At 45.8% G+C, this 27616-nt stretch overlaps 1 protein-coding gene across 1 annotated transcript in view; it reads left to right on the forward strand.

Moving 5' to 3' along the window:
* The window catches only part of DGKB (diacylglycerol kinase beta), a 638462-nt gene that overhangs the window by 322335 nt on the left and 288511 nt on the right, over positions 1 to 27616 (forward strand). Inside the window, exon 20 of the mRNA XM_044295049.1 lies at positions 19957 to 20021. Coding sequence (XP_044150984.1) covers positions 19957 to 20021 — 65 coding nt within the window. The remainder of the gene's footprint in view (positions 1 to 19956; positions 20022 to 27616) is intronic.

Below are 27616 nucleotides of genomic sequence, written 5' to 3' on the forward strand. Positions count from 1 at the left end.
CTCTCTGTAGCTCTAAATAAATCAGTAAAAAAGTAGGAGAATGGAGGAGGGAGAATTGCAGCTTCTCTTTGTTTGTCTTATAATTGTGATGTATCATTATCTCTGCGCCTGTAGTTGACCTTTCCAAGTATTCAAAAACTTACTTAGCCCTCAGAAAATTGCTCTCTAGCTAAAGAAGTAGGAGAGGGGAGGAGGGAGTTGCATCTGCAGATTTTCTATATGTGTAAACCTGCATGCCGTGAAGGGGAGAAGGAGTGAAAGTGAGGAGATACAATATTTTGTGCGAAACAATGTGGGACGTTGCGACAGGAGGAAACCACATCCAAGTAAGGGCAAATATCACACCAGGAAGAACTCTGAGAAAAGTAAAGTTTGGAATTCAGGTGAAAGCCTTAGGGACCATGTAAACAACTGTACTCTTGAGCCATATGCCTTTGTTACATTTAGCAAATTGTGGCATTCTCCATCGCATGTCATATGTTGGAGCGATGTTCTCCCCTAGAAGCAACTTCCATATAGAACTTCCATAAAGCATTATCCGGCGGCACATGGTGAAGTGCCTCTGTGAAGCCTCCTGCACGATGCCTTATAGAGCACACGGTAGCTTATCCAGCGACTCAGTCATACTCTGTGCCATTTAAGTTTCTTTTTTGATATATGTATACATTTATGTATCATTTTTTTCACTTGTGTTTGTCAAAAATACGACATAACGCACAAGGAGACTAACGTCTAAGTAATGTCGTCCTCTCGACAGTGCAGCAAATAAACTAAATCCACATTGTAGATGTCCTTAATAATCGATGAAATTCGCTCACAAATCTCCAGCGCAAAAAAAAACGCTTCCTGTTTGGGAGACAGTGTATTAATAACGAATAATGTATGAATGAAAAACTTCCTTTGTCTAGGACGATACGACTGTGCAGGGAATAGCGATATGGATTTTTAGTTGCAGTTGACGCTGATGCTTTCGGATGGATATTTTCAGGCTATTTGTCTTGAGTAAAAGTCTTTCACCTCAGTAGTAGATATCGATGGTCGTCCCGTTGTAATTATACAGTTTAATGGAAGGTGGGATGGTAGCATTGAGCACTCCGGGACACAGGTAGATAGATCACTGTCTGGACACAGTTCATACCATCATAAAATATAAGAGGATGGAATTGTGAATGTGTATTAGCAAAGCATGAACTGTATTTCAATAGATATATATTTGCCTTGTCTTCTCCTGTTTACTCCTGGTCTAAATTTACAGAGCATCTGTCAGCAGGGTGGACCCTAGGGTTTATCCTGCTGATCAAAATGATATCTGTCTTGGAAAAATCAGTTGGGGGATTCCTGAGAAAAAAGTCTTTGAGGGCTTAAGTGCACCAAGAGGTGGAGTCTAGCTCCATGGTGCACTTCAGCTTTTCAGTAATGGCCATGCCCCCCCCAGTGCACTGAAGCCCTCACTTGTATTAAGAATAAACCATTTTTTTCTCTCAGGAACAGCACAATCGATTTTCACAAGGCAGGTATAATTTTAATCAGCAGGATCAACACCACCAGGATTAATAAGGTTAACCCTGCTGACAGGTGCTCTTTAAAACTCCACAAGAAATTTTTACTTCAATTCACCCTAATATCCATCTCCCTGCATGCCACCCTCAGGGTGCTGCCATATTTCATGACACCAGTCCAGGAAGCTGAGGTGTGAGAAGATGCTTGTGAAATGAAGTAGATTTGTTGGTCATGAGTCGGTGGGAGTATGTCTCATGTCTGTTCTCCTATCCATTTAAAGATAGCCACTTCAAGTTTAGACTCTTGAGTCAACTGATGTTACCAGGGAAGCCGCATACAGCCAAGCATTTCTCCTCCGCAACAGGGAACTTGTACTGTACTGTCAGTCCGATGACTTGTCGACTATGTCACACATAGGTGGCTTGAGTTAGACAGAGTTGGAGATGATTTTTCAGAGCAGATTTCCATACTGGCTCATAGATGGATGGACTCATCTCTACGATGTCCATATGCTTTAGTAGGGCATATGAATGTTCTTCATAAGAACTTTAGTATTGAATGTCCAAGAATATTTCAGGTTTAACATCCACTTACAAATTTGTTAGTTCAAGATGGTGGCCTTTGGGGGCGGAGCTTGACCGACTTCCTGACCGGCCGCATGTGAAGAGAGCTCTCTTCTCCATTGCCCTACAAAGTGGTCTATTTAGCACCCTAATCGCTCAAATATGGGAAAAGTTGGCAGATATTTTCCCAAAGACAGACCTGAACCCCTCAAGCAAGACCAGGGGCCCTCCGACATGGAGAAGTACCTTAATAAGAAGACTGTAGCTCTGGTATCAGATCGACCTAAGATGGCGCCGCCAGGCCCGGACAAAGGCATTGAAGACGCCGAAAGAGCTGGCAGACGGTCCACTGAGGGTTCACTAAGTTCACATGCTGACGCCCCGGAGCCTATTTCTAAGGGGTTCCTACAACAGGCGCTTTCATCGGCGTTGCTACCGGTGTTGCAGGAGCTCACCGAGATTAAAGGGGACATTAAACATATCGGCCATAGAGTCGAGCGGCTAGAACATATGCAAGGGGCCATTCTGGAACATGCCCGCACACTGGGTGACAACTGCTCTGCGTATATGTCCTCCCTGGATCACGCTTATGCCCTGATTGAAGATCAGGAAAATAGAAGCAGACACAAGAATGTGCGCTTCAGAGGGTTACCAGAGTCGGTGTCTCATGAAGAGCTGCCTGTAGCAGCATCCGCCATTTTCACATCTCTGCTGGGCCCTGAAGGCGCTTCAGCTGTTACAATCGAGCACATTCACCGCTCCCTGCGCCCTAAACCCAAGGAGGGCGACCCCCCTCGTGATGTGGTCTGTGGACTTCTACGCTATATAGATACCGCAGCGATTTTTAAAGCGGCCAGAGAGAAAGGGGACCTGCAGTATGATGGGACCAGGATCCTGTTATTTCAAGACCTCGCGCCCTCAACCATAAGCAAAAGAAGAGCCCTGCGTCCAGTCACAGAGATCCTTCGGCTGAGCAAGATCCCATTCAAGTGGCTTTTCCCCTCCGGCCTTACTTTTTCCAAAGAAGGCAAGAGGTGCACGATCCGGACCCCCAGCGATCTGCCGGCGGCGTGGGAGCTGCTCAACACTACGCCACAAGATATTCCATTATGGCTGCCCTCGGCGGACACTGTCGTCCCGCTTCAAGACCTCCCTGAATGCTCCAGATGGTCCAAGGTGCCGCCAAGAAAAGGTCCCGGGTCTAAACAGAGAATCACCTGAACTTTTGCTACAGGTCGTATGTTGCCTATTATTCTGAAGGCCTCCTAGGTTGCGTTTTAGTTTGGTTATAGAGCGCCTTTGTATCGCGGGACTGCTGCGTCTTTAATGGGAATTGTGCTCGTTAGCACTTACTAGGAAGGGTATCAAGCGATCGCCATAGAGATTATTTGTGCAAAGTATGATTACATGATTGCACTAAGGGGTCGCATGCAGTTTACTCAGGTCCCCATACATATATATATATATATATCTATGTTCAACTTGACTTGAGCTAATTGTTAAGAGAGTCATTAGGTTTGGCATCCCGATTTGTGGCTCCAGGGGCAGTACCGACTGACATCACACATGTCAGCTTGCTCCCACCTAGCCACCGGTGGTTCCCATGCTCCGGCATGGTGTTTTCCCATTTCCTTTGAACCCCTCTTGTATTTCCAACTGCGCATTCTGTCTATGTTTGCGAGGGTTGTTCTAAAGGGTTCATCTGTTCATGCTCACGGCATGACTTTATTGGGTTACTTACCCTGTTATGTTACCCCTGTTTACCTGTCCATTGTCATGTGTACTGTCGATTACACGTATGTGCGCATAACGATACAAGATGGCTATAGTTAATTGCACCTCATTTAATGTATGGGGTTTCAACACCCCTCAAAAACGCTCACAGGTGATCCGACTCCTAAAGAAGCGACGCACTGACGCCTGTTTCTTTCAGGAACTGCACCTTAAGTTAGGTCATATTCCTAAACTCTCTCAGTCCTATTTTCAGCACTGGTTTGTCAGCGCTCATGCTAAGGCGTCCAGGGGTGCGGGGATCGCTATATCCAAGAGGGTTCCCTTCTCCCTCATTTCGTCTCTGACTGATCCAGAGGGTCGCTACATTTTTATAAAGAGCAAGTTAGGAACGGTAAAAGTGACGCTAGCGAGTCTGTATAGTCCTAATCGTGGGCAATGTCCGTGGTTGAAGGCCACTCTGTCTAAATTGACTTCATTTGCAGAAAGTGTATGGCTGGTGGGGGGCGACCTCAACGTTGCCCTAAACCCCCTGGTAGATGCTTCTGATCAATCCTCCCAGTTAACTCATGTAGCTCTGAGTAGAAAAAAAAAAACACATAGCAGGGGCTCAGTTGTTAGACACGTGGCGTCTGACCCACCCTACAGACCTGGATTACACATTCTTTTCAGCTTCGCACAAGGTCTATTCAAGATTAGACTATGTTTTTATTTCTAGATGCCATGCTGAATTGGTGACTAACTTGACCATTGACCCCATGACAGTGTCAGATCACGCCTCAGTCAAGACATCCGTGGTGTTTTCTGATTTGCCTCAGCGCTCCAAACAGTGGAGATTAAATGAAACTCTGCTGGACGACGTAGTAGAGGTGAGAAACATAGAAGCCAAGCTTCAACACTTCTTTAAGAAGAACATCACGGATGACGTTTCTTTTGCTACTGTCTGGGAGACTCACAAAGCGGTTATTAGAGGGGAACTGATAGCCCTGGGCAGTCGGATAAAAAAAGATAGACTTAAAACCTTCCACTCACTGCTAGAGAGGATTTCGGCCCTAGAGTCTTTACACAAGAAATCCAAAGCCATAGAAGCCCAAGCGGATCTCAAACTCGCTAGGATAAAATTAAAAGATCATCTTAACTACCACCAGGCCAAATCTTACCAGTATGCCCAGTTCCGTTTTTATGCCCATGGTGATAAAGGTATGAGGCTTATGGCTTCGCTGCTTAAACAAAAAAGGACGCTTCTTATATACACGGAATTAAAAATAATAACGGTCAACTGGTGCACAAAACCTCAGACATTGCGAGTGAATTCCAGAAATGTTATAGTCAGCTTTATGGTCTGGGTTGCCCAGACAGTGACACAGAAGCTGATATAGCATTGGGTTCTTGGTGGGGTATTATAAAAAGCTCTCAACTATTTTACTCCCGCACATGACTACTTGGTGCAACTCCCTGTTAAATGGCTCTACTCTGCACAGGCAATCCTTAGAAGCGACGGTCACAATTCTCCCAAAAGTAGGGAAAGATCCTAACCAGTGCGGTAGTTATAGGTCGATTTCACTCCTCAACGTCGATATTAAAATATGGGCCAAAGTGCTAGCCTCCCGACTTGCACCCCTGCTACCAAAACTGATCCATCCTGATCAAGCTGGGTTTGTACCCGGGCGGGAGGGTAATCAAAATTCTTGTAGAGTGATCTCGGCGATGCAACTGGCTAAGAAAACGCTGGTTCTTTTGGGTGTGGATGCGGAAAAGGCCTTCGACAGGGTGATTTGGAGCTACATGAGGAAAACCCTACATAAATTTGGCATTCCAAAACAATTCCAAACTGCCATCATGTCCCTTTATCGCGAACCTAGTGCTCGAATAAGAGTGAATGGGACACTATTAGGGATGAGCGAACTCGAACTGTATAGTTCGGGTTCGTACCGAATTTTGGGGTGTCCGTGACACGGACCCGAACCCGGACATTTTCGTAAAAGTCCGGGTTCGGGTTCGGTGTTCGTCGCTTTCTTCGCGCTTTTGTGACGCTTTCTTGGCGCTTTTTGAAAGGCTGCAAAGCAGCCAATCAACAAGCGTCATACTACTTGCCCCAAGAGGCCATCACAGCCATGCCTACTATTGGCATGGCTGTGATTGGCCAGAGCACCATGTGACCCAGCCTCTATTTAAGCTGGAGTCACATAGCGCCGCCCGTCACTCTGCTCTGATTAGCGTAGGGAGAGGTTGCGGCTGCGACAGTAGGGCGAGATTAGGCAGATTAACTCCTCCAAAGGACTTGATTAACTGATCGATCTGCAGCTGTGGATCATTGAGCTGCTGATCCTCAATTGCTCACTGTTTTTAGGCTGCACAGACCGTTTGTCAGTCACATTTTTCTGGGGTGATCGGCGGCCATTTTGTGTCTTGTGGTGCGCCAGCACAAGCTGCGACCAAGTGCATTTAACCCTCAATGGTGTGGTTGTTTTTTGGCTAAAGCCTACATCAGGGTGAAGCTGTCACACCAAGTGCATTTAACCAGCAATAGTCTGTTCATTTTTTGGCCATATACTAAATCAGGGGCAAGCTGCGCCTGTCACCAAGTGCATTTAACCCTCAATGGTGTGGTTGTTTTTTGGCTAAAGCCTACATCAGGGTGAAGCTGTCACACCAAGTGCATTTAACCAGCAATAGTCTGTTTATTTTTTGGCCATATCCCAGTCTAATTCTGTCACTAAATCCATACCGGTCACCCAGCGCCTAAATACTAGGCCTCAAATTTATATCCCGCTAAATCTGTCCTTAGTGCTGTAGCTGGGCGAGTTATTTAGTGTCCGTTCAAGCACATTTCTTGTTCTGGGTTGAAATACAATTCCCAATTTAGCAATTTCATAATTTAGTGGTTTCTGCTATATCAGAGCTATTTGAAATCTATCCCTAAAAGGGTATATAATATTCAAGGTGCACATTGGGTCATTCAGAATAACTTCACACACACCCGCTACTGTGTATTTCCAAGTCTAATTCTGTCACTAAACCCATACCTGTCACCCAGCGCCTAAATACTAGGCCTCAAATTTATATCCAGCTAAATCTGTCCTTAGTGCTGTAGCTGGGCGAGTTATTTAGTGTCCGTTCAAGCACATTTCTTGTTCTGGGTTGAAATACAATTCCCAATTTAGCAATTTCATAATTTAGTGGTTTCTGCTATATCAGAGCTATTTGAAATCTATCCCTAAAAGGGTATATAATATTCAAGGTGCACATTGGGTCATTCAGAATAACTTCACACACACCCGCTACTGTGTATTTCCAAGTCTAATTCTGTCACTAAACCCATACCTGTCACCCAGCGCCTAAATACTAGGCCTCAAATTTATATCCAGCTAAATCTGTCCTTAGTGCTGTAGCTGGGCGAGTTATTTAGTGTCCGTTCAAGCACATTTCTTGTTCTGGGTTGAAATACAATTCCCAATTTAGCAATTTCATAATTTAGTGGTTTCTGCTATATCAGAGCTATTTGAAATCTATCCCTAAAAGGGTATATAATATTCAAGGTGCACATTGGGTCATTCAGAATAACTTCACACACACCCGCTTCTGTGTATTTCCAAGTCTAATTCTGTCACTAAACCCATACCTGTCACGCAGCGCCTAAATACTAGGCCTCAAATTTATATCCAGCTAAATCTGTCCCTAGTGCTGTAGCTGGGCGAGTTATTTAGTGTCCGTTCAAGCACATTTCTTGTTCTGGGTTGAAATACAATTCCCAATTTAGCAATTTCATAATTTAGTGGTTTCTGCTATATCAGAGCTATTTGAAATCTATCCCTAAAAGGGTATATAATATTCAAGGTGCACATTGGGTCATTCAGAATAACTTCACACACACACGCTTCTGTGCATTTCCAAGTCTAATTCTGTCACTAAATCCATACCGGTCACCCAGCGCCTAAATACTAGGCCTCAAATTTATATCCAGCTAAATCTGTCCCTAGTGCTGTAGCTGGGCGAGTTATTTAGTGTCCGTTCAAGCACATTTCTTGTTCTGGGTTGAAATACAATTCCCAATTTAGCAATTTCATAATTTAGTGGTTTCTGCTATATCAGAGCTATTTGAAATCTATCCCTAAAAGGGTATATAATATTCAAGGTGCACATAGGGTCATTCAGAATAACTTCACACACACGCTTCTGTGCATTTCCAAGTCTAATTCTGTCACTAAATCCATACCGGTCACCCAGCGCCTAAATACTAGGCCTCAAATTTATATCCCGCTGAATTTGAATACAATACATTGGGCCAAATAATATATTTGTTGTTGTGGTGAACCATAACAATGAGAAAAACATCTAGTAAGGGACGCGGACGTGGACATGGTCGTGGTGGTGTTAGTGGACCCTCTGGTGCTGGGAGAGGACGTGGCCGTTCTGCCACATCCACACGTCCTAGTGTACCAACTACCTCAGGTCCCAGTAGCCGCCAGAATTTACAGCGATATATTGTGGGGCCCAATGCCGTTCTAAGGATGGTAAGGCCTGAGCAGGTACAGGCATTAGTCAATTGGGTGGCCGACAGTGGATCCAGCACGTTCACATTATCTCCCACCCAGTCTTCTGCAGAAAGCGCACAGATGGCGCCTGAAAACCAACCCCATCAGTCTGTCACATCACCCCCATGCATACCAGGGAAACTGTCTCAGCCTCAAGTTATGCAGCAGTCTCTTATGCTGTTTGAAGACTCCGCTGGCAGGGTTTCCCAAGGGCATCCACCTAGCCCTTCCCCAGCGGTGAAAGACATAGAATGCACTTACGCACAACCACTTATGTTTCCTGATGATGAGGACATGGGAATACCACCTCAGCATGTCTCTGATGATGACGAAACACAGGTGCCAACTGCTGCGTCTTTCTGCAGTGTGCAGACTGAACAGGAGGTCAGGGATCAAGACTGGGTGGAAGACGATGCAGGGGACGATGAGGTCCTAGACCCCACATGGAATGAAGGTCGTGCCACTGACTTTCACAGTTCGGAGGAAGAGGCAGTGGTGAGACCGAGCCAACAGCGTAGCAAAAGAGGGAGCAGTGGGCAAAAGCAGAACACCCGCCGCCAAGAGACTCCGCCTGCTACTGACCGCCGCCATCTGGGACCGAGCACCCCAAAGGCAGCTTCAAGGAGTTCCCTGGCATGGCACTTCTTCAAACAATGTGCTGACGACAAGACCCGAGTGGTTTGCACGCTGTGCCATCAGAGCCTGAAGCGAGGCATTAACGTTCTGAACCTGAGCACAACCTGCATGACCAGGCACCTGCATGCAAAGCATGAACTGCAGTGGAGTAAACACCTTAAAACCAAGGAAGTCACTCAGGCTCCCCCTGCTACCTCTTCTGCTGCTGCCGCCTCGGCCTATTCTGCTGCTGCCGCCTCGGCCTCTTCCTCCGCCTCTGGAGGAACGTTGGCACCTGCCGCCCAGCAAACAGGGGATGTACCACCAACACCACCACCACCACCTCCGTCACCAAGCGTCTCAACCATGTCACACGCCAGCGTTCAGCTCTCCATCTCACAAACATTTGATAGAAAGCGTAAATTCCCACCTAGCCACCCTCGATCCCTGGCCCTGAATGCCAGCATTTCTAAACTACTGGCCTATGAAATGCTGTCATTTAGGCTGGTGGACACAGACAGCTTCAAACAGCTCATGTCGCTTGCTGTCCCACAGTATGTTGTTCCCAGCCGCCACTACTTCTCCAAGAGAGCCGTGCCTTCCCTGCACAACCAAGTATCCGATAAAATCAAGTGTGCACTGCGCAACGCCATCTGTGGCAAGGTCCACCTAACCACAGATACGTGGACCAGTAAGCACGGCCAGGGACGCTATATCTCCCTAACTGCACACTGGGTAAATGTAGTGGCAGCTGGGCCCCAGGCGGAGAGCTGTTTGGCGCACGTCCTTCCGCCGCCAAGGATCGCAGGGCAACATTCTTTGCCTCCTGTTGCCACCTCCTCCTTCTCGGCTTCCTCCTCCTCTTCTTCCACCTGCTCATCCAGTCAGCCACACACCTTCACCACCAACTTCAGCACAGCCCGGGGTAAACGTCAGCAGGCCATTCTGAAACTCATATGTTTGGGGGACAGGCCCCACACCGCACAGGAGTTGTGGCGGGGTATAGAACAACAGACCGACGAGTGGTTGCTGCCGGTGAGCCTCAAGCCCGGCCTGGTGGTGTGTGATAATGGGCGAAATCTCGTTGCAGCTCTGGGACTAGCCAATTTGACGCACATCCCTTGCTTGGCGCATGTGCTGAATTTGGTGGTGCAGAAGTTCATTCACAACTACCCCGACATGTCAGAGCTGCTGCATAAAGTGCGGGCCGTCTGTTCGCGCTTCCGGCGTTCACATCCTGCTGCTGCTCGCCTGTCTGCGCTACAGCGTAACTTCGGCCTTCCCGCTCACCGCCTCATATGCGACGTGCCCACCAGGTGGAACTCCACCTTGCACATGCTGGACAGACTGTGCGAGCAGCAGCAGGCCATAGTGGAGTTTCAGCTGCAGCACGCACGGGTCAGTCGCACTACAGAACAGCACCACTTCACCACCAATGACTGGGCCTCCATGCGAGACCTGTGTGCCCTGTTGCGCTGTTTCGAGTACTCCACCAACATGGCCAGTGGCGATGACACCGTTATCAGCGTTACAATACCACTTCTATGTCTCCTTGAGAAAACACTTAGGGCGATGATGGAAGAGGAGGTGGCCCAGGAGGAGGAGGAGGAGGAGGAGGAAGAGGGGTCATTTTTAGCACTTTCAGGCCAGTCTCTTCGAAGTGACTCAGAGGGAGGTTTTTGGCAACAGCAGAGGCCAGGTACAAATGTGGCCAGACAGGGCCCACTACTGGAGGACGAGGAGGACGAGGATGAGGAGGAGGTGGAGGAGGATGAGGATGAAGCATGGTCACAGCGGGGTGGCACCCAACGCAGCTCGGGTCCATCACTGGTGCGTGGCTGGGGGGAAAGGCAGGACGATGACGATACGCCTCCCACAGAGGACAGCTTGTCCTTATCCCTGGGCAGCCTGGCACACATGAGCGACTACATGCTGCAGTGCCTGCGCAACGACAGCAGAGTTGCCCACATTTTAACCTGTGCGGACTACTGGGTTGCCACCCTGCTGGATCCACGCTACAAAGACAATGTGCCCACCTTACTTCCTGCACTGGAGCGTGATAGGAAGATGCGCGAGTACAAGCGCACGTTGGTAGACGCGCTACTGAGAGCATTCCCAAATGTCACAGGGGAACAAGTGGAAGCCCAAGGCCAAGGCAGAGGAGGAGCAAGAGGTCGCCAAGGCAGCTGTGTCACGGCCAGCTCCTCTGAGGGCAGGGTTAGCATGGCAGAGATGTGGAAAACTTTTGTCAACACGCCACAGCTAACTGCACCACCACCTGATACGCAACGTGTTAGCAGGAGGCAACATTTCACTAACATGGTGGAACAGTACGTGTGCACACCCCTCCACGTACTGACTGATGGTTCGGCCCCATTCAACTTCTGGGTCTCTAAATTGTCCACGTGGCCAGAGCTAGCCTTTTATGCCTTGGAGGTGCTGGCCTGCCCGGCAGCCAGCGTTTTGTCTGAACGTGTATTCAGCACGGCAGGGGGCGTCATTACAGACAAACGCAGCCGCCTGTCTACAGCCAATGTGGACAAGCTGACGTTCATAAAAATGAACCAGGCATGGATCCCACAGGACCTGTCCGTCCCTTGTCCAGATTAGACATTAACTACCTCCCCATAACCATATATTATTGGACTCCAGGGCACTTCCTCATTCAATCCTATTTTTATTTTCATTTTACCATTATATTGCGAGGCTACCCAAAGTTGAATGAACCTCTCCTCTGCCTGTGTGCTAGGCCTAAATATATGCCAATGGACTGTTGCAGTGGTGGCTGACGTGAAGCCTCATTCTCTGCTATGACATGCAGACTGATTCTCTGCTGTCATGAAGCCAGATTGTCTGTTACGGGACCTCTCTGCTCTGCCTGTGTGCTAGGCCTAAATATATGCCAATGGACTGTTGCAGTGGTGGGTGACGTGAAGCCTCATTCTCTGCTATGACATGCAGACTGATTCTCTGCTGACATGAAGCCAGATTGTCTGTTACGGGACCTCTCTCCTCTGCCTGGGTGCTGGGCCTAAATTTATGACAATGGACTGTTGCAGTGGTGGCTGACGTGAAGCCTCATTCTCTGCTATGACATGCAGACTGATTCTCTGCTGACATGAAGCCAGATCCTCTGTTACGGGACCTCTCTCCTCTGCCTGGGTGCTGGGCCTAAATTTATGACAATGGACTGTTGCAGTGGTGGCTGACGTGAAGCCTCATTCTCTGCTATGACATGCAGACTGATTCTCTGCTGTCATGAAGCCAGATTGTCTGTTACGGGACCTCTCTGCTCTGCCTGTGTGCTAGGCCTAAATATATGCCAATGGACTGTTGCAGTGGTGGGTGACGTGAAGCCTGATTCTCTGCTATGATATGAAGACTGATTCTCTGCTGACATGAAGCCAGATTGTCTGTTACGGGACCTTTCTCCTCTGCCTGGGTTCTGGGCCTAAATTTATGAAAATTGACTCTTACAGTGGTGGGTGACGTGAAGCCTGATTCTCTGCTATGATATGAAGACTGATTCTCTGCTGACATGAAGCCAGATTGTCTGTTACGGGACCTTTCTCCTCTGCCTGGGTTCTGGGCCTAAATTTATGAAAATTGACTCTTACAGTGGTGGGTGACGTGAAGCCTGATTCTCTGCTATGATATGAAGACTGATTCTCTGCTGACATGAAGCCAGATCCTCTGTTACGGGACCTCTCTCCTCTGCCTGTGTGTGTGCTGGGCCTAAATATATGCCAATGGACTGTTGCAGTGGTGGGTGACGTGAAGCCTGATTCTCTGCTATGATATGAAGACTGATTCTCTGCTGACATGAAGCCAGATTGTCTGTTACGGGACCTTTCTCCTCTGCCTGGGTTCTGGGCCTAAATTTATGAAAATTGACTCTTACAGTGGTGGGTGACGTGAAGCCTGATTCTCTGCTATGATATGAAGACTGATTCTCTGCTGACATGAAGCCAGATTGTCTGTTACGGGACCTTTCTCCTCTGCCTGGGTTCTGGGCCTAAATTTATGAAAATTGACTCTTACAGTGGTGGGTGACGTGAAGCCTGATTCTCTGCTATGATATGAAGACTGATTCTCTGCTGACATGAAGCCAGATCCTCTGTTACGGGACCTCTCTCCTCTGCCTGTGTGTGTGCTGGGCCTAAATATATGCCAATGGACTGTTGCAGTGGTGGCTGACGTGAAGCCTCATTCTCTGCTATGACATGCAGACTGATTCTCTGCTGACATGAAGCCAGATCCTCTGTTACGGGACCTCTCTCCTCTGCCTGGGTGCTGGGCCTAAATTTATGACAATGGACTGTTGCAGTGGTGGCTGACGTGAAGCCTGATTCTCTGCTATGACATGCAGACTGATTCTCTGCTGTCATGAAGCCAGATTGTCTGTTACGGGACCTCTCTGCTCTGCCTGTGTGCTAGGCCTAAATATATGCCAATGGACTGTTGCAGTGGTGGGTGACGTGAAGCCTGATTCTCTGCTATGATATGAAGACTGATTCTCTGCTGACATGAAGCCAGATTGTCTGTTACGGGACCTTTCTCCTCTGCCTGGGTTCTGGGCCTAAATTTATGAAAATTGACTCTTACAGTGGTGGGTGACGTGAAGCCTGATTCTCTGCTATGATATGAAGACTGATTCTCTGCTGACATGAAGCCAGATTCTCTGTTACGGGACCTCTCTCCTCTGCCTGGGTGCTGGGCCTAAATTTATGACAATGGACTGTTGCAGTGGTGGCTGACGTGAAGCCTGATTCTCTGCTATGACATGCAGACTGATTCTCTGCTGACATGAAGCCAGATCCTCTGTTACGGGACCTCTCTCCTCTGCCTGTGTGTGTGCTGGGCCTAAATATATGCCAATGGACTGTTGCAGTGGTGGCTGACGTGAAGCCTCATTCTCTGCTATGACATGCAGACTGATTCTCTGCTGACATGAAGCCAGATTCTCTGTTACGGGACCTCTCTCCTCTGCCTGTGTGTGTGCTGGGCCTAAATATATGCCAATGGACTGTTGCAGTGGTGGCTGACGTGAAGCCTCATTCTCTGCTATGACATGCAGACTAATTCTCTGCTGACATGAAGACAGATTCTCTGTTACGGGACCTCCCTCCTCTGCCTGGGTGCTGGGCCTAAATATATGCCAATGGACTGTTGCAGTGGTGGCTGACGTGAAGCCTCATTCTCTGCTATGACATGCAGACTGATTCTCTGCTGACATGAAGCCAGATTCTCTGTTACGGGACCTCCCTCCTCTGCCTGGGTGCTGGGCCTAAATATATGCCAATGGACTGTTGCAGTGGTGGCTGACGTGAAGCCTCATTCTCTGCTATGACATGCAGACTAATTCTCTGCTGACATGAAGACAGATTCTCTGTTACGGGACCTCTCTCCTCTGCCTGGGTGCCGGGGCCTAAATATCTGAGAATGGACTGTTCCAGTGGTGGGTGACGGGAAGCCAGATTCTCTGCTATGGAACCTCTCTCCAATTGATTTTGGTTAATTTTTATTTATTTAATTTTTATTTTAATTCATTTCCCTATCCACATTTGTTTGCAGGGGATTTACCTACATGTTGCTGCCTTTTGCAGCCCTCTAGCTCTTTCCTGGGCTGTTTTACAGCCTTTTTAGCGCAGAAAAGTTCGGGTCCCCATTGACTTCAATGGGGTTCGGGTTCGGGACGAAGTTCGGATCGGGTTCGGATCCCGAACCCGAACATTTCCGGGATGTTCGGCCGAACTTCTCGAACCCGAACATCCAGGTGTTCGCTCAACTCTAGACACTATCCCAGCCATTCCCGATTACAAATGGGACCTGCCAGGGCTGCCCACTGTCACCTACACTATATGTCATGGTCATGGAGACGTTTTTACAGGTGATAAGAGAACATCCTGACATAAGAGGTCTCAAGGTCAATGATAGCTCCCCTGAATTTACAATAGCCGCTTATGCTGATGATCTTCTGGTAATGCTCACCAACCCTGTCGGAGCCTTTCCGCATCTTCTATCCCTCTTTGAACAATATGGAAGGATTTCTAACTTTAAGGTCAATTACACAAAATCAGAAGCGATGAATGTCTCATCGTCAAGCAAAATGGTTTCCTTATTAAAGGGTATGACCCCGTTCGTTTGGCAGGGCTCTCACCTTTCCTACTTGGGGATTAAGTTACCTGCTAGCTTAGACCAAATTTTTCCTCTCAACTTTAGTCCCTTACTAAAGGATGTGCAGAATCAACTTCATTCTCTTAAAATCCCTTATGTCTCATGGATGGGCAGAAAGAATCTCTTAAAGGCCTTCATCATGCCCAGGCTCCTTTATGTACTACAGATGTTGCCTATTTTTCTCCCTATGTCCTTCTTCTGTCAGGTCAGGAGACTTTTTAGAACATTCTTATGGGACGGGAAGACTGCCAGGATAGCCCACAATAGGTTGATACAGAGGAGGAACACAGGGGGGTTTGGGTTGCCAGACGCACATCTCTACTATCAGGCGATACATCTGAAAAGATGGATCCAACTTCACGCCTCTAAATACCGAACCTGGGGGAGTGATTTGGAGCTTGATCAGCTTTCTTCGGTTCAGAGGGCAGGTCTGTGGGGCCTCAACGCTTCTAATCTCAGGTCGCAAGCTCTACTAGGGGGCACTGCCTCAGTGATTCAGCAGCTAAATAATAAACTTAAAGGGGTTATCCGAGTTAATAAAAAAAAAACTCTTAAAATCCATCAGGATATACATATAATTTGGTTAAGCTAGATTTCATCAAGTTAAAACCCATATTTACACATTTTCATGGTTCTGTTATTGCTTTGTTTACATGCTGAGGGGACGTATCACAACAAAGCCTCAGCTCTGCCTCATGAATATTTCTGGGCGTGAACAACCTGACCTTTCCTTCACCCCTTGTCATGCGGATGGACGGATCCCTCTGGCAGTCTTTTTCACAGTTTTTCCGGTCTGTGCATGCGCAGACCAGAAGGACGGATCCGTCCTTCAGTTGTTTTGCAATGCCGGATCCGGCAGGCAGTTCCGTCTTTGGAGCTGCCTGCCGGATCCGTCGATCAGTGTGACAACTGACAGCATTTGTAGACAGATCCAGGTGCGGATCCGTCTAGAAATGCATTGCGAGAACGGATCCGTCTATCCGCTTGTCATGCGGATGAACGGATCCGTGTGGCAGTCTTTTTCACAGTTTTCATGGTCTGCTAATGTCCAGACTGGAAGGACGGATCCATCCTTCAGTTGTTTTGCAATGCCGGATCCGGCAGGCAGTTCCGTTGTCTGAACTGCTCGCCGGATGACTATGCTGCAAGTGTGAAAGTAGACTTAGTCCTGCAACCTCTCGCTGTGCTGCGCCGGAGCTCCGCCCCCGTCCCCATTATAGTCAATGGGGACGGAGCGGCAGTCCAGCGGCACGGCCAAATAGCAGCAGGGCGGATCCGACAGGGTGAACGGATACGTCCTGCCGCTAGTGTGAAAATACACTTACGCTAGTGTGAAAGTACCATTAGCATTATCTATATCTAAGCAATATCTATATTATTCAAATATATATTCATTATGGATATTGCTTAGATAAATTAGTGATGAGCGGCAGGGGCAATATTCGAATTCGCGAATTCGCGAATTCGCGAATTCATGATCTCCAGGCATTATTTTCTTGATTGCGAAAATTCAAAAAAAAATAAAAAAATTCGCATGAACTGGTATTTTCCCAAAAATCGAATATTCGCAATTATGAATATATTTAGCGATATTCTAAATACTCGCAATTAAAATTTGCAATTCGAATATTCGTGATCAACACTAAGATAAATACATATATTGGTGGCAGATATGGATTTTATATAGCTGAATCAAATAAAATAATGGCCAATTATTTATTTATTTTTCACAGGGGGTGGTAACTGTGTAATGTGTACTAGTGGGGGAGGGGGGTACAGGGCTGTAATAACGATCCCCAGATGCAGAGGAGAACGTTTACAAACTGGCACCTCTAGCCCCAGTGTGTGCAGGAGGGAGAAACATACCCTGCTGCCGGGGAAGAGATCGCCTCGGCTCTGGTATGTACTGCGCATGAGCGATCGCATACCAGAGCCGAGGCAGTGTGAGGAGATCTAGAGGGAGGCGGGCACCAGAGGCTCTGACGTTTCGTTTACAGAGCCTGGCCACTCCCTCAAGCAGGGAGAAGCCTGTAAACGAGACGTCATGACCAGAGCCAGCTTGCTGACGTCGGGGGTCACATGACCCATAAGTAAACTGGCCAAACAGGGAAAGATAGGTTATGAAAGTGATTTGAAGAAACTTTCACTGGACTACAATAAGAGTAATTAGAATACATTTATTTAAGTCGGATAACCCCTTTAACCTTCTGAACAATCCCTTTGTTCAGAAGGTTAACTGAACATGCGTCCGAATGTAAAACAAATAGCTCCGATCTGGCTTAAGTTACGCAAAGACAGAGGAATTCCTAGGGGCGACCTCTGGTGCCCTCTCTAGTGACCACCCGCTACATACACTTATAAGCTCCTGTAATTTCCTAGAACTGATCAAGCTTAATTCAGTCTCCAAGCCGTTGATAGGAAGTAATAGACACAATCCTACCCAGTCTTGGTTGGAGAAACTCTTGACGTTTGAGACCATCCCTCGCAAGCTCATTTCCCTGTGCTATTTGACCTTGGTTAGTCCCCGCTCCCCTGGAACGCCGCAATACTTGAGGCATTGGGCTGCTGAACTAGATGTAGTGCTGAGTGAGACGGATATTATGCGCATACATGCGCATTCCCATGGTTTTTCTAGGTGCACCAGGATTCAGGAACACACATACAAAGTCCTTACCCCATGGTATCAGACTCCGAAGCAAATGTTCACAAGGGGTATGAGACGGGATGATAAATGCTGGAGGTGCTTAGACACCACAGGCACTTTATCTCATATCTTATGTTTTTGCCCCAAGATTCGGACATTTTGGGAAGGGATCCTGTCCACCATTCAGAAAATAACACATGTCACCGTGGCGGTGCCCCCTACCCTGGTGCTCCTGTGGCTCCCAACTCCTACTTTCTCACCCTCAAAAAGGTGTTTGACCACTCACCTACTCCAGGCTGCGAGATTGGTCATCCCACAACATGTCATGCCCTACTCTGACGATGTGCGGAGGTCAGCAAGGATAGCAGCACGAGTTTAGTGGTTGCTTTGGAGCCGTGCTGGATCCGCCTCTCATCAGGTGCACTGGGTGGGGTCTTTAGTTTAAATAGCACACTGCCCAGTGCCCTGAGCGGATTATACTGTTCATTCTGGTCTGGGAAGCTTGGAGGGAAGGTTGGCTGTCAGTTCCTGCTCTCAGAGATAAGTGTCATTTCTAGTTTGGTTGTTTGTGTCTTCTATTCCATCCAGGTTCTGTGCGAGCAGACTGCTCCTATCTCCCCACTTCACCATCTTAGGGAGTTCAGGGTTTTGTCAGCCCAGGCTGGAGGACACTAGCACACCTACCTTCAAGGTCTGCTGTGGGCTGAGCAGTGCAGGGAAAGAGGTCAGGGATTAGCTAGGAGGTGACCCTTCCCCTGTCTCTCATCCAGAGCCTGGTTGGTGTGTTATCTTTTGTACTAAGTGTACGTCCGCCGTGACACAACACTGGCTACGCACAGAACCCCCTACTGTGGAAGCTTGGGAGGACAGGAATCACAATACATACATGAAGCTTTGGACACCTTGGTTCATATTTAGGGGTGACCAAACAAACAGATACTTGGCACACGAGACCACTAGCAACACTGTAGAGTGAGCCGTATTCGGATTGACTAAGTATAAACTTATCGCTGATTCATAGGATTATCTGTGTTTAGCCATCATAATTTTATTGCCTACACCCACAGGTGCAATTAGTGCGTACTCTCTTTATTTGATATGTTGTAATTGGCTACGAGTCATGGACAGATGACCAATGTTGATTCCCTTCCCCACATTTTCCCCATTCCCCTTATCCCCTACTTTTTCCTCTTCCTCGTGACTCCCCGGTCTTCACCCCCTATTCTCCCCTCCCCCCCCCTTTTTTTCCTTGATTCTTATGTCATTTTGTTCACCTGTCAAACCACAAGGTTCTATGGATATTGGTGTTCTGTAGATGTAGCTTATGAATGACAGTCAATCAGCGGACTGTGCTTATTCCACCTGCATCTGATTCACGAAGGATGTATGTGTTTTCGTCAACTGGATGTAGGATTCATATTTTGGATGCTTGTCTCTACACTGTCAGGATAATGTGATGTACGCTTGTAATGAATATGCTGTATTCTATTGCCCACATTATTGTAAACCGTTGTGGAATGCATTTTTATTATGCTTTTCAATAAAAAGAGAATTGTCAAAGATGGTGGCCTTCAAGATGGTCAATCTGGTAGGGTGCATCTCTTACCTCCAATAAAAAAATTTTTTTTGCTACAGACTGGAACTTCCTTCACTGTGTTAATCAAGGGAGCTGAAGTGATGGTAGAACATATCAATCTGTGCCACTTTTTTACTTTGCTGACCCTTCCAGACATCTATAGGAACAAAGAGATTCAACCATGTTGACCATAGATGGTCTATGGTTCTTAGAGCTCTGTCCAGCAGAATAGCCACTTCCCCCTCAAAAAAAATTCATTACTGAGTCATGGGCATCTAGTTAAAAGGGCTGTCCAATCTATGGAGGTACTGTAGTATTACATGATGTCCATTCCATGGTTGTAATGAGTCCTCCAGGGTGGAAGCCATTTCTTGTAGAGGTTTCCATCACCAAGGCAAGTATAGTGAAACACCAATCAAAGGATCCCATTGATGTCTTTTTGAAAAAGGGTCCAGGTTCAAAGAGGTTGTGAAGATGGGACAACCCCCTTAATCATTGTCAATTCCATTCACAATTAGTGGAGAGAATAGATGTGAAGGAACACACCTCTATCTTAATTGTTACAAGCCTTTATGAACACAAACATCCAATGGCCAATGTTTTTTCTTCCTACAGGATGCATCCATTGCTCACAGATTTCATATGATGCGAGAAAAACATCCTGAAAAGTTCAACAGTAGGTAAGAGACTTGTTCAGGTCATTTGAATATTTTTTGATGAAGTTGCTTCTAATATTGTTATTCATGGGGTTCTCCAAGATCAAAAAAAAATTGGGCCAAGGGGAGAAATGCCATGAAATAATTACAAAACGGTAGTGACCTCCACTGATGCTCCAGTGCTATCTGGTAATAAATTCCTTTCTTTATTTACTGTACTACAGCGATGATGTGCGCAATTGCAGAGGGCTGGAGCACTGGAAAGATGTCACTGACAGGGGATTTAATTTTCCTGCCTTGGTCCAATTTTTCTTAGTTTGGAAAACCTTTGTGCTTGGTTGAATTGAAACTGTATGATATTGGTCCTACTGAAGCCAAACCTCCCAGAGCTTGAACCCTACACTGCAACCCTAAATTCTGACAGGATATAGGCAAGACTGATTATATCAGCTGGATCTCCACAAGGAGAACTTGGACCTTCTAAGACCTATTGATCCATATAACACTCACATTTTTGTGTTCAACAACATTTCTTCTTCTTGTTAGAAAACAACATAATTATTATGAATGTCTCACCATCTTCGGTGTTCTGTCCCAGGGATCTGTTATTCGTGGTACCAAAAAAAATACAGCAGGCAATGCTATTTCTGATATCAAAACTACAGATCCTTTCACCAGACACCTTTTATACTCCATAGGATCAGTCAATCCTCATTTTAAATAAGTCATGACATTTGAGCATGTTCAAAAATACTTCTAAAGTTGCAACCAGTCCTGCCTTAGTGTCCTTGCAAAGAACAATGCTTCTAGATGACCTCCATACCACAGGACCAGATGTAGGATGCCATAATTTTTATTCTCTCACAGTCACACAGAATCCATACTTATGGAGTTCTACTGTGTTCATACAAGAGACATACAAAGGTACATTGAAGGGGTATTCTAATTTAGACAATTATGACATATCCACAGGAGAACAGGGCTCCGAACAGCACCACTTTTAACAGAGAAGAGACCCACATGTGTGGCTCTTTCCATTCACTTCTATGGGAGCTTCATGATTTTCCAGATAGGCATAAACCTTTTACATGGGACGATAACCAGAATCAAATGCTTGTAGAAATGAACTCTGGATATGCCATCAGTGTAAGATAGGTGCAGGTCTGGGACCTGCAGCTATCTGTAGAACAGGGGCCCAAAGTCGAGAGTGCACAGCACAAGCGGAGACACCCTCCATTCACTTTACACTCCAACTCGGGTATTTCACGAACTCCCATATAGGTGAATGCAGAGTCTTTAGCTCTGATTGATTAAAAAACACGATCATGGGATGGCCGTGCCCGTTTTGCACATTGCAAACGATGGATCTGCAAATCTGGGGCACCCTTCTTGTGCAGTCCACATTGAGGAGCAGACCTATTGACTTCAGTGGGTCCACGACCCACAACATGCGGCCGAAAATAGGACATGTCCTATCTTTTGCAGAAACCCATGGAAACAAAAGGAAGCCCTTCAGTGTGATTTCTGGTCTGTGCTTCTGCATCGCAAAAGATAGGACGCGTTCTACAGTATCTTTGGCCGCATCTGTCGGATCAAAAACCCATTGAGGTCAACGGATCTGCATCACGATCCGGAGTTCACATGGTTGGTGCCCCTGTTTTGCGGATCCGAGGTTTGCAGTCATGTTAATACAGCCTTAAAGACTAAGAGTTGTCCACAGAATATGTCATAAATGCCCTATAGATATGGGTCCTGACTCTAGAATATGCACCCATCATGAGAACGGGCGTTCCCTGACCTCTTGTACCTATTGGATGTTTATGGATGTAAATAGCCCTTTAAGGGTAAAGACACATAAAGCAGCCAATTCACTTGCACTTTGGCCACAACCCAACTGAGCTGTGGCCCCTACACAAGTCAGATATTTAGTGTAAAAATATAAAAATTAGAAAATCCATTGATAATATACGGCCTATGTGGGTTTAAAAACCAAAATAAGAAAAAAATCCTGTTGTGAAAAATATATGAAAAGAACTCTATTGTTTACATTAATGCATGCCCCATCCCTTCTAATGAGAACATAGATAATCAGGGTATAATTACTGTACCAGGGCCGGGTCTTATCCGAAGAGGGGGCGGGGGGGGGGGGGGATGTGTAAAACCAGCAGGACTTCAATGTGAAGAAACTTTAAGATCTGGAACATAAATTAATCTGAAATCAATAAGAAAAAATTGTAGATTATTTGAGAGCAAAGAGGAAAAAAGCCATTTAATCCGTTAAACTTCTGTGACAATGTGTGAAGAGCATGTTACCGAAGAATAGACGGCGTGCTAATTGAAATGTGGTGAAATCTGCACGAGACGTACAAACATAATGAAAGTATTCCAATTATTATAACCTTCATCTTCTTGTATCATCTGTATATTGTGAGCAAAACATTTACACATCAGGAAGAACATTAATGGGAAATAATCAAAATTGCTACTACAGCCATGTAAGGCTGCAATAATAATAATAATAATAATAGTATATTCTTATAGTGGTTATAGTTTTGTATGTAGGAGCAGTATTATAGTATTACATAGTTACATAGTTAATACGGTTGAAAAAAGACAAACGTCCATAAAGTTCAACCAAGGGATAGGTTGGGACGCGAATCCCAGAAGGAAGTGAGTATCAGATTTCTACACGTTTTCATAAGCATTTATATTTTTTACTTTTAAGAAGTAGTTATATTCTTGTACATAGGAGCTGTATTATAGTAGTTATAGTCTTGTACATAGGAGCAGTATTATAGTAGTTATATTCTTGTACATAGGAGCAGTATTATAGTAGTTATATTCTTGTACATAGGAGGCAGTATTATAGTAGTTATATTCTTGTACATAGGAGCAGTATTATAGTAGTTATATTCTTGTACATAGGAGCAGTATTATAGTAGTTATAATCTTGTGTATAGGAGCAATATTATAGTAGTTATATTCTTGTACATAGGAGCAGTATTATAGCAGTTATATTCTTGTACATAGGAGCAGTGTTATAGTAGTTATATTCTTGTACATAGGAGCAGTATTATATTAGTTATATTCTTGTACATAGGAGCAGTATTATAGCAGTTATATTCTTGTACATAGGAGGCAGTATTATAGTAGTTATATTCTTGTACATAGGAGCAGTATTATAGCAGTTATATTCTTGTACATAGGAGGCAGTATTATAGTAGTTATATTCTTGTACATAGGAGGCAGTATTATAGTAGTTCTATTCTTGTACATAGGATCAGTATTATAGTAGATATATTCTTATACATAGGAGCAGTATTATAGTAGTTATATTCTTGTACATAGGAGCAATATTATAGTAGTTATATTCTTGTACATAGGAGCAGTATTATAGTAGTTATGTTCTTGTACATAGGATCAGTATTATAGTAGTTATATTCTTGTGCATAGGAGCAGTATTATAGTAGTTATATTCTTGTACATAGGAGCAGTATTATAGTAGTTATATTCTTGTATATAGGATCAGTATTATAGTAGTTATATTCTTGTACAAAGGATCAGTATTATAGTAGTTATGTTCTCATGCATAGGAGCAGTATTATAGTAGTTATATTCTTGTGCATAGGAGCAGTATTATAGTAGTTATATTCTTGTACATAGGAGCAGTATTATAGTAGTTATATTCTTGTATATAGGATCAGTATTATAGTAGTTATATTCTTGTACAAAGGATCAGTATTATAGTAGTTATGTTCTCATGCATAGGAGCAGTATTATAGTAGTTATATTCTTGTACATAGGAGCAGTATTATAGTAGTTATATTCTTGTACATAGGGAGCAGTATTATAGTAGTTATATTCTTGTACATAGGGAGCAGTATTATAGTAGTTATATTCTTGTACATAGGAGCAGTATTATAGTAGTTATATTCTTGTACATAGGGGCAGTATTATAGTAGTTATATTCTTGTACATAGGAGCAGTATTATAGTAGTTATATTCTTGTACATAGGGGCAGTATTATAGTAGTTATATTATTGTATATAGGAGCAGTATTATAGTAGTTATATTCTTGTACATAGGGGCAGTATTATAGTAGTTATATTCTTGTATATAGGAGCAGTATTATAGTAGTTATATTCTTGTACATAGGAGGCAGTATTATAGTAGTTACATTCTTGTACATAGGAGCAGTATTATAGTATTTATATTCTTGTACATAGGAGCTGTATTATAGTAGTTATATTCTTGTACATAGGAGCAGTATTATAGAAGTTATATTCTTAACCAAATGTATTTTTATTCAAAGAGTAAGGCATATCAATCGATCACAAACCATCGTAGCATCACTGGTAAGGCATAGTCACAAATCAGCCATGGACGTGACCACAAATGCATGTCAGTGCAACACATGTTGTACAAAATGATACATCTAATGTGACAGACAATAAAAATCTAATATAACACAAATAAGAGGAAAAGAGAGGGAAAGGAAGGGAAAGGAAGGGGGGGGGGGGTAGGGGAGTTTTCCCCAACTCCGTCAGGGGAACTTCCTATATGTCTTCCAGGGCGACCAGATTTTCAGAAAGCGGGGACGCGTGCAAGATTCCCAGTGGGCCAGCTCTTCAAACCTGTAGATCTGATCCACCTTATCCCTCCACATCGAAACAGTGGGAGGTTCAGTATCCTTCCAAAGCAGCGGGATAAGAAGTCTCGCCGCCGTGATGAGCATAGTAGGAAGATCAGATCTACAGGGGGAAAGCGAGTCATTAGGGCACCAAAGCAGGATCAGTTTAGGATCCAGCTTAACCTGCTTAGTACACACCTCATTTATCAGAGCTTCTATACTGGTCCAGAACGCTTTAATCTTTTCACAGTGCCACCAAATGTGTGACAGAGAGCCTACGTCTTTTCTACACCTCCAGCACTCACTCACTTGGGAAATCTGCGTTAAGCCTATGCAAGAACTCCGGGGACTTGTACCATCTCATAAGCAGCTTATACGAGTTTTCTTGTACCTTAATACAGCGGCTAAAGCCGTGAGAGTGTGTAAGGACAAAAGCCCTTTCCGGGTCTGTAAGGTGGATGGACAATTCCCTTTCCCATGAAGAAAGGAAATGTAGCTCAGGAGGGGAGGCTGAGAGTAACTCCTTATATATGGTAGACAGCGGTTTAGGGATCCCACGGGCATCTGATAGTCTCCTAGACAGCCAAGAGGGGGTTCCAGAGGTGGTGGGGGGTGGTAGCTTAATCATCTTAATCTCCTTCTTCGACTTGTGCTTATTGCCTTTCGCATCTAGAATAGCAGGGATAAATGAATCCACGTGACGTTGCTTAGCCATGGCAGACATCAGTTTATTCCCTTTGTTCCCAGGAGCATAGGCTTTAAACCTGGAGCGGAATATAAGTTTCGCTGATTTGGCGTTGAGCAAGTTTTTCAGTCCCGTCCTAGCCTCCGCCAATTCAGCAGCCACAGCCTGAGCCTGGGTTTGCTTATGGGTCAGTTCAAGACTCGCTATGCGGGACAGCAGGTCATCTACAGCCTTGGAGCGCAACTTTTTAACATACGAGCCCAGGGAAATTAATTCTCCTCTAACCACCGCCTTATGAGACTCCCACAAGATGGAGGGGGAGGGAGGAGGGTCGCCCACTGCATTAAGAGAGAAGAATTCAGACATAATCCGGGAGATTCTAGCTGCATTGGTAGGGTCGGAAATCAATGTGTCATTAAGACGCCATATTCTCTCACGTTTAGGAAGAGCTGTCATAGACACTCGGAGAAATACTGGGGCGTGATCAGAAAGCGTAATGTTCCCAATCCTCGTGTCTACCACCTGAGAAATATGGGGGGGAGGATAAAAAAAAGTAGTCCAACCTATGGAAGGATTTTTTTGCGTTTGAATAAAACGTATAATCCCTACCAGAGGGATGCATAGTGCGCCACACATCAATAACCCGCAACTTCTTCAGCGCAGTCTTCAGACGTCGCAGAAGTTTGTGGGACAACTCAGACCTCTGAGAGGACGAGTCAAGGCCTGGCTCCATAGTCACATTAAAGTCACCTCCTAATGTACGCATGCACTCACTAAAAGCCTGTAATTGCTCAAGAGTCCGAACGAGCCAGGGGATCTGACCCCTATTAGGGGCATATAAATTAGCCAGGGTAACAGGCGCATCAGCGATGTGCCCCTTAACGAATAAGAAGCGACCATCAGTGTCCGCAAGGACAGCGGAGTGTTTGAAGGGTAGGCGCTTGTGGACGGCCACGCTGACGCCCCTGCTAGCCGAGGCAAAAGAGCTATGAAACCATTGTGGGAATGCGTTTTGGGACAATTTCGGGATCTTCCCTGATTTAAAATGAGTTTCTTGGAGGAATACAACGGAGGCCTCATCTTTCAGTAACAAAGAGAGCACCTGAGACCGCTTACATGGCTCGTTCAGACCCTTGGCATTCAGTGAGGCAACTACCACAGAGGCCATAGTGAAGACAAAGGAGGCCTGTCGGCCCAGAGCAAGAGGACATCCAGTCTAGAAAGCCACGGACGGAGTAAGAGGAAGAAAGGGAGGAAAGAGGAGGAAGGGAAAGTCAAAAGAAAAAACATAACAAATGAGACAGTAACACAACCCAAATAACAAAGAATGTCTCCCCATGGACAGGGAGCACGTGACCCCACCCAGCATCTGACACATTGGAGATCCTTTTTCATAGCGGCAAGCAGCCGGGATCTATCAGAGGGGGGCTCCTGTGGGGCCACCGGGGGTAGAAAGGAAGGGGGTGAGGGAGAGGACATAATCAGTAACATAACTGACAATAATGCAGACATATAACCCCCGCATAACTAACAGTGCAATCAGTGCGCTAATACACAGCTCGTAACCTGCGTCTCATGCAGGCAAGGTAGTAAAGCATAGGGTCCGGCCCAAAACCCATGAGAACGGGGCAGTGGGCCTAAAATAAGTCCAAATGGACAAACGATGAAACTTCAGCTCAGGCAGAGCCAGACAGAGTATCTACGTCTTGGGACCCAGCAAAGTCACAGAACATTGAACTCAGTGAAGAGTGAACAAAAGCGCCTTCAGCGCTTCCCGGAGCAAAGTCAGGTAACAGGTGCTTGCGACCGGCCTTTTCCTTGTTTCCCAGCTCTGGAAGGTGAAACTTGCTGCCACAAATCTATACCCGGAGGGGTAGGCAGGGGATCCCCTTGATCAGCCGGCATCCACGAGGGAACTGTGATGGGTTCAATCCCAAGAGGGCCCCAAATAGCTTTCAGGTCACCCGGGGTCCGCACCGTATACTGCCTCCCGTTTTTCAAGATGGCCAGACCGAAGGGATAGAGCCATCGGAATGGCGTAGCTGTGGCTTTAAGGGCCTCTAAGAGCGGCTTCACGATGCGCCTCTTGGCTAAGGTGGAGGGGGCCAGGTCCTGGAAGAAAAGGACTGGGGTATCACCGTACATGATGCGGTCGGCCTCCCTTCCCGCCTTGAGCAGTGCAGCAGTGTCCACATAGCTTAGGATGCCGCATACTACATCCCGCGGCGGCTCACCAGGTTTCGGCTTGGGCCTTAAGGCCCTGTGGATGCGCTCAATGACAATCGGAGCTGCTCTCTCAGCTCC

The sequence above is a fragment of the Bufo gargarizans genome, chromosome 5, assembly GCF_014858855.1.
Source record: "Bufo gargarizans isolate SCDJY-AF-19 chromosome 5, ASM1485885v1, whole genome shotgun sequence".
Taxonomy (NCBI): Eukaryota; Metazoa; Chordata; class Amphibia; order Anura; family Bufonidae; genus Bufo; species Bufo gargarizans.